This window comes from Calonectris borealis, chromosome 8 (assembly GCF_964195595.1).
Source record: "Calonectris borealis chromosome 8, bCalBor7.hap1.2, whole genome shotgun sequence".
Classification (NCBI taxonomy): Eukaryota; Metazoa; Chordata; class Aves; order Procellariiformes; family Procellariidae; genus Calonectris; species Calonectris borealis.
The window spans coordinates 34100601-34118895 of record NC_134319.1 but is presented as its reverse complement, the minus strand read 5'-3'; the positions used below and the strand labels follow the sequence as shown (position 1 = coordinate 34118895).

Below are 18295 nucleotides of genomic sequence, written 5' to 3'. Positions count from 1 at the left end.
CATGAACATCTCGGCTGAAAATGACCCTCATGGTCCTCCCGACCTTGTGCCGGGGGCTGCAGAGGGAAGGGACCGACACCCTGGGGGCGAGTGTGCCATCCCAGCTCCCGGAGCTGCTCGCTGGGCTGGGGTCCTGCTGGGCTCTTCCCGGGGAGGTGAGGAGCGTCGCTGTATTGGCCAGGCAGGAAATATGTAATGGATTTAAAAAAAAATGGGATTTGAGTCCCCCTGCTTTTTTAACCTTAACGTAGCTCATTCAAATGATAAAAAAAGGTCTCTGCGTCACCTGCACAGCCTTGGTGTTGGAGCCACTGGGCTACCCCGGCCTTGCAGCAAGTCCCGCAGACGTGGCGAGGGCAGGGGCGCGAGGCGGGATGCGGCTGGCGCTGGCCGCCGGGGGAAGCTGCTGCACGGACCTCGTGTGGGACGGAGCTGGCTAACGCAGTGCTTGGGCAATGATGCTGTCGGTGGAGCTGGTTTGGATGCTCAGGGAGCTTGAGTTTTATTTAACTTTGACTTCCTTAAGTAGAGCAGTAGCAGTTTATTAAAAACATCTTGACAACAGCGTTGGGGTTGTTTTGTTGTTTTCTTTTTTCTTGTGTGTTTTTTCTTTTAGTTGACTCTGGAAGTGAGTGGTGTAAGGGATTTGACGGCGGTTTCAGGGGAGAGGGGAAACAAATTAAGAATAAAAATGTAATTAATTAAATGAATGTGTCCATTTCAGAGCAGATATGGCCTCAATCTAGCTGATTGTTCTTTTACCTACATGCACACATGTATGTGTGTATATGTACACAATTTTCTATTTATTTACAGACGCAAGACCTGCTGGATGGCCAGTGGTTCCACCAGTGCTGTTTTTTCCTGTCTGTGTTTTCAGTTCCTTGGCAGGTGTTGCCCAGGCTTTGCCCTACTCAGAATTAACTGTGTTTTGGAAAAGTAGGAGCCAGTTGAAACACTTCTATGTTTTTCTGATATTTTTCCACTTATTCTTTTTTGACTCATCTAACGGGCTTCAAAACTGAGCGCGAGCAGGAGCACCAGCTTGACGCAGCCTCCTGGCTGTTTGCTGCGCTGTCCTGGGGTACGGCTCATCCCGGCGCAGGTTTAGCACCCGCAGCCCAAAGGTGGAGGTGCATTTGGTCGCACATCTCGAAAATGAGTTTGTTAGCAGAACTTAACAAGTGATAAGTAAGAATTTGCCAGGCTGCTGCATGAACCACAGAGGGCTTCCCCCCTCCCTCCTTCCCTCCCCCCCTTTTTTCGTCCCCCCTTTCCCCCCCCCTTTTTTTTCCCCCTTCCCCCCCCCTTTTTTTTTTCCCCTTTTTTTTTCCCCTTTTTTTTCCCCTTTTTTTTTCCCCTTTTTTTTTCCCCTTTTTTTTTCCCCTTTTTTTTTCCCCTTTTTTTTTCCCCTTTTTTTTTCCCCTTTTTTTTTCCCCTTTTTTTTTCCCCTTTTTTTTTCCCCTTTTTTTTTCCCCTTTTTTTTTTCCCCTTTTTTTTTCCCCTTTTTTTTCCCCTTTTTTTTTCCCCTTTTTTTTTCCCCTTTTTTTTTCCCCTTTTTTTTTCCCCTTTTTTTTTCCCCTTTTTTTTTCCCCTTTTTTTTTCCCCTTTTTTTTTCCCCTTTTTTTTTCCCCTTTTTTTTTCCCCTTTTTTTTTCCCCCTTTTTTTTTCCCCCTTTTTTCCCCTTTTTTTTTTCCCCTTTTTTTTTTCCCCTTTTTTTTTTCCCCTTTTTTTTTCCCCTTTTTTTTTCCCCTTTTTTTTTCCCCTTTTTTTTTCCCCCTTTTTTTTTTCCCCCTTTTTTTTTTCCCCCTTTTTTTTTTCCCCCTTTTTTTTTTCCCCCTTTTTTTTTTCCCCTTTCTTCCTTTTGGTATGGGGTTTTTGCTCTGCTGTGGAGCATCCGAGCTAAGCCCCAGGAGCTCCCAGCTGATGGAAAAAACCCCCAGCAGTGCCTGCCCCAGTGGTGGCAGACCGGTGGAAGCCAGGAACAGGTTTTACGAAGTAGAAGTAGCAAGCCAGCTGAAAAGGCAGCTTGTTCACGAGAAGGGTTATGGTGACAGGCCCTGAAAATGGTTATCATCATCTGCAACAAGACGGCTGGTAACCTAAAGACTCTGTCTTTGCTTTTGTTTAAAAAAGCAAGAGTGCTGTTGTACTCTCAATATGGCAATGTGAAATTCCTAGTTCTCGAAGAGATTGTATTTATCCTGAAGGAAATCGAGTAAGGTTTTGTTGTTGTGTTTTGTCTCACTGGGTAGTTTAAGTAGAAAAAAAATTCCGGGTAATCTTTCTTGTGCCTGTCACTAAAGGGCCTCTCATGTTACAATAGCAAAGGCAACTGCCATAGTTCGCGGATTCACGGTGTGGCTTTCGGCATTTTTGGGAGTCTCCCCCAGTGCTGCAGTGAGTTGTGGCATGGCAGGTCTGAGGGGAAGAGGGACTGTGCTAAAAGGTGGAAGCGGCGGCTGTGGTGCGTAAACTCCAAGCGTTTGTGCTGTGTGCAGGGGAGGGGAAGAAAACCCCAAGCTCATGGTTGTGCGGCCAGGAGGAGACATGACACGATGGGGACAATGGGGAAAAGATGGAAACAATTTTTTTGTGTGTGTTAACTTGCTGCAGAAATCATTCAGTGACCCAAAAGAGAATGATTTCGTGAAGAAGTTGTAGAATTTGTGTATAATCTAAGTTACGCAGTTAATTACAACAGAAATCATTAACCTGAAAGCTCAGAAAATAGCACAAGATATTGCATAGCAACAGCAGGTTGGTGTCCCTGGCTGACGCACGGGGCTGGCTTTTGCTGTGCTGACGTTTACCTTCAGCTCCCAGGAAGCTCCTGATGAGCTGCTGCCGCTCGACGGGTAACGCAGGTGAGAGCCTGCTTTACTTGGACAGCCCTTCCAGCCACGCTGCTGAAGAAACACGGAAGCCATCTTCATAAGAACTTTGAGGGATTAAAAAAAAAAAGTGCCCGACAGTAACGCTGACAGTGTTACACACAGTGCAAAACTGTTACTGGGCGGGATGTTGAAGAGTGAACCAAGGCTGAAGGAAGGTTGTGGCTGAAGGGTTACGGCTAAAGGGGATAGAGCTAAAATGTGGTGTTTCACGTTCTCTGGATGGCAGGGAAGAGGAGTTGTGGGAGCTGGAAGAAGGTGAGAAAGTTAAAACAGTAAAAGTGATGAAGTTGAAGAGAGTGACAGTGAGGGAAGTGGTGTGAGGTGTAAAAAAAAAGAAAGCACAACTGACATGCAGTAATAAAGTCTAAGAGAAGAAAATAGATCAACGCCAGGCAAATATTAGTGGAAAAAAGTTTATATACTTATTGTATAAAGATAACAGGTAAGCAATTAAAAAAATCTTTTTCATATATAACCTTTTGGATGGTGTAATTTTAAAATCAAGAACATTCACCTTTCAGCTTAATACAGACATACAACCTCTACACTATACCTTACAAATGATACCGTACAGACATCAATGCATGCTTACACTGAAATGCAAAGAAAACTGAACTTCTATTTTAATCTTGCCCTAACTCTGGGCAAAGGTTAAGGCTCAGTTACAAACTCAACATCTTCACCCTCTCAACAAAAATACAACTGGAATTCCTAAACTATTCGGACTAGGCCCTGCATGGTGCTACTTGTAAACAGAGGTGATAAATCTTCCTGTAGTGTAAAAGGTGGTACAACGCAGCATTGTTTGCGTCATGAGTTTATCACTGATAAATGTAATCCGAGCCCAATTTTAAACACTAGTGCTACAGAACTGGTGGGAAAAAAGGCAAGTATAACATTCAGTATTTGAATTTACTTTAACTAATACTAATCTATCTGAAAGACAGCCTGTTCAGTAAGGGCTGCTTACAATCCAATGTCTTATTTATGGCTTTTTAAAATAAAACCTCTAACTATACTTTCAAGGAAGCTTGTGTTCTGGGAAAAGACTCAAGAAGTACATTATTTAAAGTTTCACAGAGAACAGATGATTAAAAGTTCTGTGTTCCAGCTGAACTCTCTATTCCAGCTGAAAGGATGTACCATGTCAGGAAATTCATTTAATAGATGTATGAAAAGAGCAAGGGAGGTGCCTGTAGATTACGCAGCATAACGCTACAAGTATATAAAATCTCTGGTTGTTTGGGGTAGTGCTTAAAACCTGGCTATCTCCTCTCAATACCCACTTTTAAAACAAAAGGTCATGTAGTTGCCCCTCATGAATGAAAACGTGAGTTAAAAGTTTTGCTCTCGAAGAGTGATTGCACATTACAAAGAGGTACATCAGTCATTTCAGAGTACACGCAAAAGGCATCGATTTCTGTTCAATGGGTTAGCAAAGTAAAAGGAAAACCACCCTGTAGTGGCATTAAGACAAGACCTAAATCCAGACAAGTAGTGTTTGTTTGCCTTGTCCATGAACAAACCGTGACATTCATCCAAAAGCAAGTGCAGTCCATCCTTTTAAAGTTCTTTGGAAAAAAAGTCCAAAATAGGTAATTTTCTGGCGTGGAACAAGTGCAAAAAAGAAGTTTGCCAGCTGTGTGAAAGCAGTACGCACACTTGCAGTTTCTGCTGTCTCCAGCGATGCTTCTTCATCGATGCGAATGCCTCTCGGAGGCAGCAGCTGCTAGTGGCGCTCGGCTCACCCACACCTTCCGCAAACCAGTGCTCCCGTCAGTCGTCAGTCAGCTGGAGGCTGGCTGGGACCTCCTCCTTGGTTCAGGCAGAGTTGTATTGAGACTTTTCTTCTCCAGTTTTATAAAAATAAATTTAGACGTTCTTCTGTGTAATACTGGCACAAAGGGAAAATGTTTTCTCACAAAAAGAGTTGGCTTGTGTGGTATTCTTAAGACAAATGTTGCAGTCCTGTTTTCCCCTCAAACTGGGGCTCTCACCTTCCTAGGCTAATGTGCAAAACAAAAAAAAAAAAAAAAAAAAATTCCAGTCCGTATTGTCCCGTAAATCCGTGTCTGTCTGTCCATATCCGGCTGCAAGGGAGGAGAGGCACATCTCTGGCTGTAGGTCTACCAAATGCTCACTTTGCATTTCAGCCTCAAATATTTTCAAAGTTGAATACTGATACATTCATCCGCTGTGATTCCGTAATACTGGATGGTAGCAAAGGTACAGTTCTCAACCCGTTCTCCTCCCTGCGCCGTTGTCCCCCTCACAGTGTAATTTTGCTGGGCCTGTTGCTCCAGCACCCCTGTTTGGCAGTTCTGGGGAGTGTCAGGCTGCAACGGCCCCTCATTTTCACCTGCCCGTTGTCCGAGGCTTTTTTCCGCAGGATGAAATCGAAGTTCACGTGGCTGTTCATGGCGTAGAACACGTTGGCGTTGGCTGGCATCACCAGCTCTGCAAAAGAGGGACCAGAGCAAGAGTTAATTTGCAGTACCGCAGGTAGCAGAAGGAAAGCCAGGGGAGAACAGGGACTGGGTACGCGGCCAGGGCCCCTTTCCTTGTCCTGCGGTGCCTCTTCGGCCGAAGCTGCGTCGGGTGGCACCCACAGCAGCTGGCCTACAAAAAAGGGGGCGCAGGGTCGCAGAGGACAGGAGACGGAGGCCAAACCCAGACCGCGTCCAGCCTGGCGGAGGCCCCGGCAGCCACTCCGAGAGGAGGCGGTGCTGAAAGCTCTCCTTGCACCGGTGACAGTGGTGGCATCCCCGGGGAGGTCGTACCCTGCCACCCAACCCCTGTGGCAGACTGTGCCCCGGGGGAGCGCAGCTGCTCTTCGGTCCATAGCTCTACAGTCGCGGTGCACATACAAGGGTCTACTGGCAGCCCGCGGGTGAGCTCCGCCTCTATAAAGCCGTGATAAATCATCCCTGCGCACCAGTTACCGAGCGGGGTTATTCTCACTGGCAGCTGTGACAACACGTCCGTGGCATTTCTAACGTTGCTTCGTGTTTTACTCTTTCCTTCAAAATCCAGCAGAACTAAAGCAGCAGCAGAGTTCTGCTTCCCTACCTTTGTTCTCGGAGATGACCTGTACAAGCTCATAATCCTCAGCTGAATCGGATTCCAGGTTGTGCTTCAACATAGCTCTCTGGATGACAGCAGGAGTTTTGTCTTGGCTAGTTAGCTGGAAAGAGAGAGTTGCAATGAGACATTCTGCTTATTCACTCTATATGATGATTTAGTAATTAGCAAAGGCCTGCCTTTCTGCAGGCCGCTTGGTCTTGGAAAAGATTCCAGAGAACTGAAAAAATATGATGGGTCGGTAATGAAGTAGTAGGTACTGCTAGATACTAAAAGGTGGTATTTGTGACATTTGGTGGTGGTGGGTTTTTAGTTCAAGACGACAAATACTGTACTAGAAGAGACAGCAGTAACTTGCAGCGTCTGCTCTCCTGAGCAAACAGTTGGAGAGATGAGATGTTGTCCTCTCTAGCCATAAAAGTCCACATAAATAGCTGCCCCATCTGTTGTTTGCAGACATCAATTAATCTGCAGTCTCCTGTGCTAAATACTTTCTTTGACATCCTGCAAAGATTTTTGGCCTTGTAACTGGGTTTACTGTCTGCTGTGGAAGTGCTGTGCATCCGGAGCAGACACAGGGTCCCTCCGGAGCCGTATGCAGTGAAAAGGAAGATTTGTCTTGCCAGGAGCCGGGCTTGTCAGGCCCTCGGGGAACGGCTCTTTGCAATTTGGGGAGGTCAGACCATTAAAATCATAAGGTAGCTGAACGTGCTAAGAACAACCCCCCTGTGTGTTTGCTCCCCCCGGGCCCCGAGGGACCCGCAGTGTTTGCTCAGCAGCTGAGTCTCCGTCAGGTATCTGCAGAGATGGCGTGCAGGCGAGTCACGTCGCCCAGGGCCAGCACAGGCCCCGCACTCCCTCGGCCATCGGCCCGGCACTGCCAGTGTCCCTCCATGGAACCAGCATCGAGGGAAACACCTGAACGCTGGTTGCTGCTGGGCTGGCAACCTTTGCCGCAGAGAGAGGCTGCGTAATTAAAGGGCTTGTCAGCTTCCTCGCGTGCAGCTCCCGGTTTCCGGAAACCAGCTCCTGGGGAAAGCGTCTCCAGGCAAAACTTGGCACGTGGCATCTTGTGTCAAAACTGGCACACAAATTCCGAGCTAGAGAAAAAGCAACTAGCGCTAGCAGAAGGGCAGGAGCAGCAAAGCCTGCACTTGATCAGAATGCTTCACTTTGAACTTGTTGATAAAATAAAAACTTTAATTTCAAGACCAGAACCTTCCACAAATGCTATTTTCAAACCTCTCATTCAGACCATGCTCCACGTACATTGAATCGTAACATTTGTCATTTTCCCTTTCAAACCAGGTTCGATTAGTTGGCTCAGTGAATAGGTGTTCTCAAAACTAAAAGCACCGTTCGCTTAAGTCACCCTAGATGAAAACATCACCCACAACAGCGTTTTGCTGTTCCCACACGACTCACCAGGATGCTCTTGTACATATTGCCATTGTTGTCTTCTATGCTGATCCGGATGATGCACGTGTCTTTGTTCTGCTGGTTGTAAACAGGAGGCAGCGCTTTTGAGGTAATGGGTGTCACGGAGAGAGAGCACTTGTCGTTGGAGGACAGCACAGAAGGGGATGAGATTAAAGATGACACCCCCGAGGAAGATGTTTCCGTGGACTGGGTGGAGGAGCAGGAGGAGGAGGAGGATTCAGAGAGCTACACAACAAAAAGAAAGAAAAACGCTGTCATAAACTGGACGTTTTGTAGGTCTGCGTGTGCTATTCTGGAGGAAGAACTGGAGAAAGCAGAAGGCATATAAAAAACCTCAGTCATCTGCACTCTGACCAGCAGGCTGGCAGTGGTATTCCTTGCCTGCAGAAAAAGTGAACTTCACTTGATTAATTGCACGATTTTAATGAAAACTTATGTCCGATTGGGTGTGCCGGACACTGTGCGCGGCTCTCGCCTCTCAGAAGGAGCAGGCCAGGAGGTGGCAGCAGATACAACGAACAGAATCGGGTTGCGGGCAACCAGCCGGGGACTGGGACTGAGCACCAGGTTGGAGCCTTTATACCGGGAGCTGGACTGGGGTGAAAATACACATATGCCTCCCCCTCTGCCACTTCTCCTTGAATAGTCTTTCCTCGATGGAAACTGCGCCCTTACGTTCCCTGCTGCTCAGGGTTTTGCCTTTCTCTTCATCTGCCTCGCTCAAAAACTGCTGAGAGGATCTTCCCTCTCCAATTTGGTTATCAAAATCACTGTAACAACTGCTCCAGCTAAGGAGTTTAAACGGTTTATGGGTGCCGGCGTCTGGGTCCTCGTGCTTCATTTGGTTTAAGAATATTTAGTACAATTTTATTTAAAGTATCCATAAGCTAAACCCCCATATAACACTCTTCAGCAAAGCATCCCTAAAAAGGGCTTCAGCGATACAGTTAACGCAATTTAGTTCAAAAGGGAAAAGTCTGTAGGAAAGACGTCCCTGTGGATCCCTCCCGTCAGATCCCTTCTGCTGGGTTCCTGTCTTTATTGCTTTGTCTCCCTGGATGGTATCGGCACACGCCCGGCCCATCCGCTCCCAGCACGAACCCTCACAGCTTCAGCCTTACACCCATTTTGCTGTGGGGCGTCCCAGCTGCCAGTGTGCGGGGGTAGGGCTTTGCTCCTCTGCAAAACGAGGGATTTCCTGGGGCGCTGGTGCCTCTGTGTAAGACACCGGCTGCGTGTGCTGAGTGAGCTGGCGTGCAGGAGGAGGCGGAGCAGCACCGCACCCCGACTTCCCCGGTGGAATTGAACTGTGCCAAGGCAAGGCGTTCATCTTGGCGGCAGGGAGCTCCCGGGAGGTCAAACCCGCAGGGCTGGCGAGCTCTGACCGTACCTGCCTATCGCTTGGTCAACTGCAGCTGCTCTGCCGGCCCCAGGACTTCGCAGTGCTGTCACTAGCGTACACACGACTGAGCATGATGGACACGGCAGCAGGCTGCCAACAGCAGAGTAACTCATCAAACCTGAGGTGTTCGAGGAGGAAACGACTAGCTGTTGATCTTACTCCTCTTCAGCTGATCCCATCTCCTGTTTCATTTGTTTTTTGTTTGTGGGGGCTTATGAATCCTCTTGTCCCTGTCACTGTTAACGTCACGCTGCCGTGTGCTGGACAGAAGCACCGCCATCTGTGAGTGTGGTGCTCAGGCTCCTCACCCCACTTCCCCCAGGCTGCAAGGTAGAAAGGCTGCTAGCCTGCCCCATCCCTCTCAAAAAGTACAACAAGGGACCAAAAGAAAAATTAACCTCATGCCTTAGGGCCTCACCTAAACCAAAACCACCGCCAGGCACCACAAGAAAATCTGGTTTCAGGGAAGAACTTCAGTCTGCCTTGTATCTTGGCAACATAGAAGGGATTGTGCAAAAATCCTGACTGGATTGCTTCCATTTTTACACATTTACTTCCAGAGTCTCTCCATTCCACTGAAAGCAATGCTCTAGTCAAGACCAACACGCTTGGGCAAGCGTCCAGGGCCTGCCTGCAGTGTCGACAGTCTCTCACAGGCTATTTATGCTGGCAACAAGGCCCAGAGCATACCTTTTTCTGAGGATCATCAGGAGTGCCTACAGGAGTGATGCAGATGTCTTCAGATTCAGAGTGATTAAACTCACATGATGAAACACTGGCCGAGTCCGTGCTTTCACCAGAGCTCCCACCTGGAGTCGATTTGGGTTGCTCTTTGATGGGTGTGCTATGGGCGATCACCTCGGAGCCTAGGAACAGCCTAGTATAGAAAAGAACGCGTAACAGCCCGTAAGTGAAAGCAGAGCAGAGCTGGGCTGAGCAAAGCTGTCACTTGGTTCAAAAATCCTACGTATTGTTTTGTTTTCCTATCTGGGGTGGCCTACTGTTTCCATTTCCTCTATGTTGTTTATACGGTTTGTCAAGAGTTTGTCACACGCTAACACAATATCTTCTTGACCTAGCGTACCCACCAGCCGCGAGGCCAAAATCAGAGCTAATGCCCAAGTATCGCAGACGAGACTCCACTTCGGTCTGTTAAATTTTCAGACTCACTTGCCAGGAAGCGATAGATCGTAAACCCGATGCCTTTACAAACCAAGGGACGAGGGGCAAGTTAGAGGCATGGCAGCTGGCTCCTGCTCGCTGCTGGCACACCCTGGTCCCCCTGACACAAGGCAGCTCAAGACCGACTCAGCTGCCGTGAGTAGGTCAGTGCGTGAAAGGTAACGCACGGCCATACGCCGGGCAAAGGTCTTCAAAAGGCAAATTCATCCCCGCTGCAAATTCTTTCACTCAATAAAGGTGCCACTGATACCAGTTCCTCTCCAAGAGTCTAAACAGACAGGTACACAATGAGGAGATCACAAGAAAGTGTAAATTATAGGCTCTCCCTCTCCGAGACTCATTTCTAAATGCAGGTCAAATAAATTTAAAGGAGTGTCAAAGGAAACAAACTTGTATAATATATACGGTAGAGAAGCAAGGTGAATTAGATGCTATGTCAGCATGCAGCTAATGATTTAAAACAATTTAGAGAGGTGTCACTCACTGTTTCCGGGATGAATTATGCCAGTCTTTTCTACAGTATTAATTTGCAAAATACATTCAGAATGCAGATGAAACAATTCTTTAGACAAGGACTGCATAGTGCAAACAAACTTGATAGGGTAAATTACAATACTACAGCACTGAAACAGTCAGAAACGAGAGAATAAAGCCTGTGCTCCGCTGCGACAATTCTTACGCACGGCTTAGGCACGCGCCAAGGGAGACACAAATGAGAGGCCACCGAGAGTTCAGGCACTGTCATCTTCAAAGCTCACATTCTCATAACGTATCACCGCCAACTCGGATGGACCCATCGAAACACTTTCCAAACAGCTGCCCGGATTTTTTTTGCTATCATAACTCAAAACTCTAGATCGGAAACATCTATTCTTCCTTCAGACCCTAACCTGCAGGATCGCTGACATGAAATGAACGGCTTATTGGCTGTTCTGAGGAAACGAGGTACAAGAACCAAGCAGGAAAGGAGAGTTAAGAGCTGATAGTGCTGTTAAATTAATCACTTCCCCCCTCATCTTGATCATGCCACTGGTATGTGGGAGTCATTCATACCTCCTCTCGCATCAGGTTCAAATTTCTCGCCTTTAAGATATTTTTACTTCAGTCCTTGATCTCTGCTTTCATTCCCTGCAGCTTTCCCTGAATTCCTGCTAGTGTATTGTTTCCTGTGTGTGCTTAGCTGCGTGCCCCCGTTCTCCACCCACCTCCTGTTTGAATCTTTGCGGGATTAGACCAAATTGGACCACGTCCCCATGATTTTTTTCCTTCTCTAACTTGAAGGCAGTTAGGCAGATTGTTTCTATTCTCAAATGCCTTTTTGCTAACCTTGATTTTCATATTAAAATCCTGCACGGAGTTTTTGCATGCGTATAGCAAATTAGACTAATAATAGGCCAGACTTTATCCTCATTTACTCTGTTTTGCTACTGCATTAAGGGAAGTTATTACACAATAGATATTGAACTTATAATCCAGCACTAAAATGGTTCCTTTTTCTGACACCTTAGCAAGGCTTGTTTGTTTCTAACCTCTTTCATCATTAATAATCCTCATAATTACTTAGAACAATAGAAAGGGACAGCTTCAGACAGAAGTGTGCATTTCTAGCTGATGGTGTCTCCTTAAAGTAATGCAGCGGTCTGGATCCCCAGCCAGGTTTTTCAGCTAGTGAAATGAGTACTCGCTTGTTTGATTTATTCAGATTCATATTAACACAGTAAATGCCCCTCGCCCCATCGTACTCACAGGCTGAACCTCTTCACCATGCTTTTCCGAGATTTCGGTGATGTGGTGCTAGTGTCCGCAGCTGCTTCAACCTCACGTGAAAGGCTGTAACTGCAGGACAGAGGCCACTGGGTTAATTTTTACAGACAATGCTATTAGTTATATATCTCAGAGTAGCAATGTTCAAGAAATTCGAGAAACCTTCAGTTATTCCCACTTCATAGAAGGCTGCAACCCCACAAAAAGGAACATAGCTCTGTCTACATTTTACCATGGTGAAGGGGATATTTCACTTCTTTATAATAGTTTTAAAAACTAGTGCTTTTTTGGATGACATTCATCATTGTATTTAAAAAAAAAAGTCAAGAAAATACTTAACATGTGAATCTTGGATAAGCTGACATATTTTTTTTACTACGACTCAGTAGAATGCAGTATGTATCTGTGAGTACACTCTTAGTGCAGCAGAGTGGTATTCAAATACCTAGTGGAGATACTAAAATGCTGTAAATAAATTGTCTTGGGTTGATCTGGCAGCGTGTGCAGTAGCACAGAACTCAGCGGAGCTGCAAAACCCACCCCAGATGCCCAGGAGACATTTAGCTGGTGAGCGCTCAGCGAGCTCTGCGTTGCCTTGGCTACCTGCTGCCCGCATCCACCAGCCGAACGCTCAGTGACTGCATCTTGGCATCCCTTAGGATCGACTTCTGAGCAGTGTCTGGGCGTACAGGCAGCCCAGACACAACAGACTATCATATTTCAAAGTCAGAAGCCTGATTTCCAATCTCAGAACTAAACCCTGCTAAGTGTTCAACAGGTTTTCTACAGCTGTTTAGCAGAAGGCAGATGTATTTCCACTCTCCTGGAGCAGCAGTAGATGTAAGTTCCTGTAAGAGGATAGCTAAAGACTGACATAACCTACCTGCAGCCGGGTGTGGGGTAAGAAAAGCCTGCTTTGCCAGCGGGACTGAGAACCTACCTCTCCTCCTCAGTTAAATCCTGCTGTTTCCAGAACCACTGGATGAATTTTTGGTCTGGTGTCATGCAATAGCTGTTACATGCAGATTGCAAGAGCTTAATTTGGGCAATTACTTCAAATTCCTAAGAAAATAAATAATCAAATAGGAATTCTCATTAGAAAACACGATAAAGCCAAATAGACTCATTCATATACTGAACATACGCAACCACAGATCCAGGACCAACTTAGTTTGTCCTGAAGTTCAGTTTCAGTTGAGTAACTGATTATATCAAGAACCAGTTATTCAAACAATGAAGACCTTTTTTTTACCCCCAGCATCCATAATGTGCATTGAAATGTGAACATTTTATCAGACACGCACAAATCAGAAGACAAACACAAGGAACCACAGAGCTTTTCCCAAGTACTAACCAAAGTGTAATGCCGGCGCAAACCCACTGAATGGCAGCACTGCTGGTTGTTCCTTCTAGGAACAAGGGTAGCAAAGGGTCATAAATTCTTCAGATTACCCTACCCTCTCACCCCCGCGCTGGCCAGACCAGCTCCGAGAGAAGAATCGTGCTCTGTACTGAGGTGGTTCTCAGGCAGCAAGCAAGGGTAATAATTAGGGGCCTGCGATGAAAGCAGAGAGTCTGATCCGCCCCGGCTTTGCACTTTGTGCACTCACAGTTGCACCAAAGGAACATAAAATGCTACCCTTAACAGGCGTGACTAGAATGCGCTGCTGTTCTGTAATGGCACTTGCATACACACGTTGCCAAAATAATTCATAAAACCCCCTCGTGTTAGAGCAGGTTACAGAATCGGGATGCAGGAATGGAGCTGGGCACTCGGCATGGCTCGGAGGGCAGCTTTGCTGCTGGTTTGTATGAAGCTGGACTGATGACCATGGAGAAGCTCGCGTATCTCGTTATTAGTATCTTGAGCCGTGCAGTTATACATACAAGGCAAGCCCAAGAAGTGGTTTGTAGAGCTGGGAGCAGTTAAGGGAAGGAAATGGCTCCATCACAGCCAAATCCAAGTCTGCTTTCAGACCCCAGGAGGGAGATCTGGCACGGCTTCATTCAGACAGATGTAACCCCAGTACCTTTACTCCTACATAGCGTTACTTATCTCTGACCAACAAGGATCGGGCTGAAAGGAAAGACTGATAGCATTTATTTCTCAGTCCCGAGAACCTAGTTCGCTCTCTGAAGCCTTTCACCTACAAACAGTTCACTGCAGCAGACGGAAGATGTTTACAAACTGTATCTTCTGGAAAGCAAAGGTCTTATGCCACCAGGTCTGATTCACCCTCAACACATAGGACATACACGTGTAACGTGTTCCCATGAACACCAAACGGAGGGAACGCGCCCGCCCCAGATGTAAATTCCGTGGGAGTAAGTGGCCTGCAGCTCCTCTTCCCCTATTGCACACATCTAAAAAGTAGGTTCTCTTCCTGCGCCACCCCTGACAGTTTGGCAGAGGCTCACAGCATTTCAGGGATCTATTCTTTCCTCAAGTACAAATAACTTGCATTAAAATTAGCGGCCGTTTTATATGCCCGAGCAAAGACAACAGGCCTCACCAAGAGAATGCTCTAAAAGTAAGGCATCGGTAAACTAAAGATTACAGAATATTCAACTTACCCTTCGCCGCTTCTCAAAATTGATCAGGCCACCCTGTTGGAAGGAAAGAGAAGGGATCAGAGTAGAAGAGCACATGCTCAGTTGAATTTAATCACAAACAGGATGAAGTAGCAAGGCTAATGTAAAGCACAGACCTGCCCTGAGCAAGGACCTTCTAAAAATACCTGTTTCCAGATCTGGTAAAAACCACCGCACTCATATATCCGAGTCTCTAAAGGACGTCTGTCCTCATGGCCTAAATGGCAATCTGCCCAAGAAGAAAAGCCCAGTACAAGAATGCTCATAAAAGCTGTGTCGAGATCAGGCCTGAAGAACGCTAGCGGGATTTTGCATTCAAGAAACAAACTCGGCTTTTGCCTGCGCTGTGAGTTTAGCAGCGTTCCCAGCGAGTTTCAGAAACACCAACTGAACACAAAGCATGGACAGAAGGGAAACTGCCAAAAAGAAAGTGGATAGATAGCAACCTTACACGGGCCTTGCTTTAGTGCAGTGTTGCAAACCAACCAACCACCAAACAAACCAGCAACCAGTACCAGCCCAGGGAGAAGTGTATTTGCCCATTCTTATCATAAATACCAACACCAGTACAACGAGCTGAGCGCCGGCAGCATGGCTGCTCAAGTGTCTCCATTAATGGGGCCGATTCTCAAAGGTATTTGAAAACCTTTGAAACAAACACCTTTGCAAATCGGCCCCATCCTCAGTCTCTGTTAAACGACCAGACTCCCTTGCAAGCCTTTTTCCCTTCCTATGCTAGATTGGTTCCCCCGGCTTGTTCAGCTACAGAGAAATGAAAAAACAAGTCTTTAATCACTTTAGGGCTCAGATGCATCTGAGTCAATACTGAAGCACTTCGGTGATCAGTCTGAAGAGCTGAATTTGTGATTCTGTGTATTTTACCAATTATTCACAGAAGTCTTTACACCTAAAATGTTGTTTTCAGAAAAATAAGAGAGAGTAATGGAAAGCCTACTTTCTTCAGATTTTCTAACCTATATGAAGCCAAAGCAAAATACAAGCTAAGCTTGTCCCTTGAGATAACTGCACTCAAATTCACACAAGATTCATGTTGCTAATAAAACTGCATATTGTTTCCTTTTTTTTGAAAACAGATTCCTCCATTTTTAAGAACTGCACAAGAACCCAGTAGAAGATACAGGAACAGACACACTCAGTGCCGGGAAGGCAGGGAGGATATTTAGGATTGAAAAAATTGCCCCAAATTACCTCGATAGAGTCCTGAAGGGCTGTGTCAAGCATGATGAGGTCAGTGAGGAAGGTACCAAGATAAGGCACCGTGCCTTGCATTACTCCCTGCAAATGATCAGAGCAATGTTGCATTAATTGACTGAGAAATGGTAATAATCGGAATGCTAGAATAGTCCTGTATAAGAAAATGAAATAAAAGTAGTTTGCTTAGCCAAACTGTGGTCTTATAAATTATGTTTTCTTTCATTACATCATCCTCAGTATCTAACCTAGAATTTAGATCCAATTCTAGTGAGAGCTCTCACAGATATTGCCAAGTGGTTTTATATTACAATATTGCCACCATACACTGATTTCTAACAGTGGGTCACCAGGGAGCCCTGCTGTGGAAGAAGCGTTGAGCACCAGGGACAGGGTCCCTTGGTTACCTGCTGCAAGAGAAAGAGCTGGGGAACGGTCCTGGCTAGCCTGTGTAAGCAGTTTCTCTCTCTGCTTCATGCCAGTGGATTTTTACTTAATGATGTTGTTATACCATGTGACAGTCAAGTCAAATCAAGTCACAGGTTTTTTCTCCAAGAAATTACCATCTTCCCCAGCCATTCACTGCATTTGAATAGTAATTATTCAAATTCTAAACTTTCTAGACTGCTAGCAGTTGTAGAAGTCAGGCTGTTTCTACACTTGTGAAGGAAATGCTTGTTTCTACACTCCAAAGGATCCATATTTTTCCAGTCAAACTAAAAGACAAACAAAAAATTATATTCAGCACTTTTGCCTTCCTATCCCAGACTTCTCTCCCCCTGTCCTTTTAAATCTTTGCCAACTTTGAGACAAAAGCCATTTTCACGAGCAGACTTGAAACCAGACACATTTTACAAAGCAATCTCTGTAGAAGTCTGTGCAATTTTCAAGCTGGTATGTCAGAAGCTTCATGAGCTTGTTTAAAAGTAAATGCGATTTCTGCTCTGGCCAGAGCTGATTTTCTTTATCACAAGAATTCCAGTATTTACATTACGTATTTTACTACGTGAAAATTGTGTGGCTTTGCCCGTATGTCTCTCTAAAGGGTAACAAAAGCAGTTAATGGAATTCTTTCTTGTAGGACAGAAACAAGACAGTTGAAAATGATGAACACATGCTTATATTCATCAATCATTTATTACTCTTTTATAGGACAGGTTTAGTAAATTTCTGGAAGACTTGAAACTAAGGCCAAAGCCTTGGCTCAGCGTCCATCCCGAACACCTGGTTGGGATGTGAAGCAAATGGAAGTGGGGATGGGACCCGCAAGCCTATACACCCAGTTATCCCCTTGCAGGGGACCGGAGAAGATTGGCGCCGGGGAACATAACGTGGTCCCTGCGTACGTCCACCAAATCTTGAAATCTTTGAGCGTTCTCATTATCAGATCGCTGAACGCACTGGCTATGCTGATACTTTGCATATCCATTTCCTCCAGCGTTTCAGATGGGCGTTACTGGAGTAAAATGACAGCTGAATTGCACTAAAAACCATAGCTGTTAGAGCTTGGCAGCTCAGCGTAGGCCATACAGCTTGAGCTGGGGGCAGCACGAATCCCACTGTGTAATTGTTTATATATACAGATGTACGCATATGTGGGTTGTCTATACGTATGATATATACACACACACATTTTATTACCTGCTTACTGTGATGCACAGCATAAGGGAAAGACAGCTTTGGGCATATATTTACAGGGACAAACATTCTGACGATGTATTCAGTCTAAACCTTTCGGTTCATTTGCTTTGTATCAGCTAATCAATAGCATTGATGTCATTTGTTTTGCTTGACAGAGGGCACATCCAAGAGCATTACCTACTGCACACTCGCTTTGTCAAATACCTTTCCAGATTTTGCTTCTTACATAATTCACCAATTACGATTAACTATGTTACCAGTTTGAAAAGGACCCCAGACACACCATATCTTTTTGAAGTTGCAGTCGCCTCTGTGTCCTTTTCTGATTTTCTTTCACACTGCTGTCCAGATTTGCAAATTTGGATGTTCCTTCCTGTAAGGGAATTAAAAGATGATTAACGGAGGAGTTAAGTGGTAAGCTGGCAACTACGTTTGTGTAAAATAATTACAAATACATTTAACCAGGCAAGCTAGGTCGGCAAAAGTATTTGCCGTGCAGGTACATGCACAGCATATATACGTACATGTGCTCATTTTCTGGGACTCGTACACTGATTGGGAATTTGGGACAAAATCCCACAAGATGACCATAAGGGAATTTTTTCTGCAAAATAGCTCTACTCCGGCCAAAGCTAAGTGCTACTGAAAATCTCCTGAGAGTTTAAATCAGAGAAGCTTAGATATACTTCAGGTGCCCAGATGCTTCTCTGAACTCTACCCTGACACTCTTGACCTTAGAATTTCTGTTTAATTTCCTAGTCAGGACTGCTACGAGTAAACATCTCTATCTTATGTAATGCTTTGGTGTTTTTCTTACGCCGCAATATAGAGATCCAGCAACTACCCTCTGTGGCTTATTGACTAATCCAAAACCACGCAGGAAATGGAGGTAATAGGTTTAATCTCCACAATTCAAGCTTTCCTATGAATGGATGAGGTATTTCACAATAGATCTATAGCCTTCATTTCCCTGGATCCATACGGGATGCTGGGAGTTACTGTTCTTTTTTCCAGTGGCCGGATAGATGGGTCATGAATCATTATCAATGTCTTTTTAAGAGGCACAAAACAACAGCCTGCACTT

At 45.5% G+C, this 18295-nt stretch overlaps 1 protein-coding gene across 1 annotated transcript in view; it reads right to left on the bottom strand.

The window, feature by feature from the left end:
* Nucleotides 1-3296: 3296 nt before the first annotated feature.
* Nucleotides 3297-18295, bottom strand: part of RGL1 (ral guanine nucleotide dissociation stimulator like 1) — a 53581-nt gene continuing 38582 nt past the window's right edge. The window contains exons 10-18 of the mRNA XM_075157014.1: nt 17495-17584; nt 15568-15654; nt 14341-14373; nt 12707-12828; nt 11749-11838; nt 9511-9697; nt 7404-7643; nt 5967-6081; nt 3297-5354 (exon numbers count right to left, since the gene is read on the bottom strand). Coding sequence (XP_075013115.1) covers nt 5167-5354; nt 5967-6081; nt 7404-7643; nt 9511-9697; nt 11749-11838; nt 12707-12828; nt 14341-14373; nt 15568-15654; nt 17495-17584 — 1152 coding nt within the window. The 3' untranslated portion in view covers nt 3297-5166. The remainder of the gene's footprint in view (nt 5355-5966; nt 6082-7403; nt 7644-9510; nt 9698-11748; nt 11839-12706; nt 12829-14340; nt 14374-15567; nt 15655-17494; nt 17585-18295) is intronic.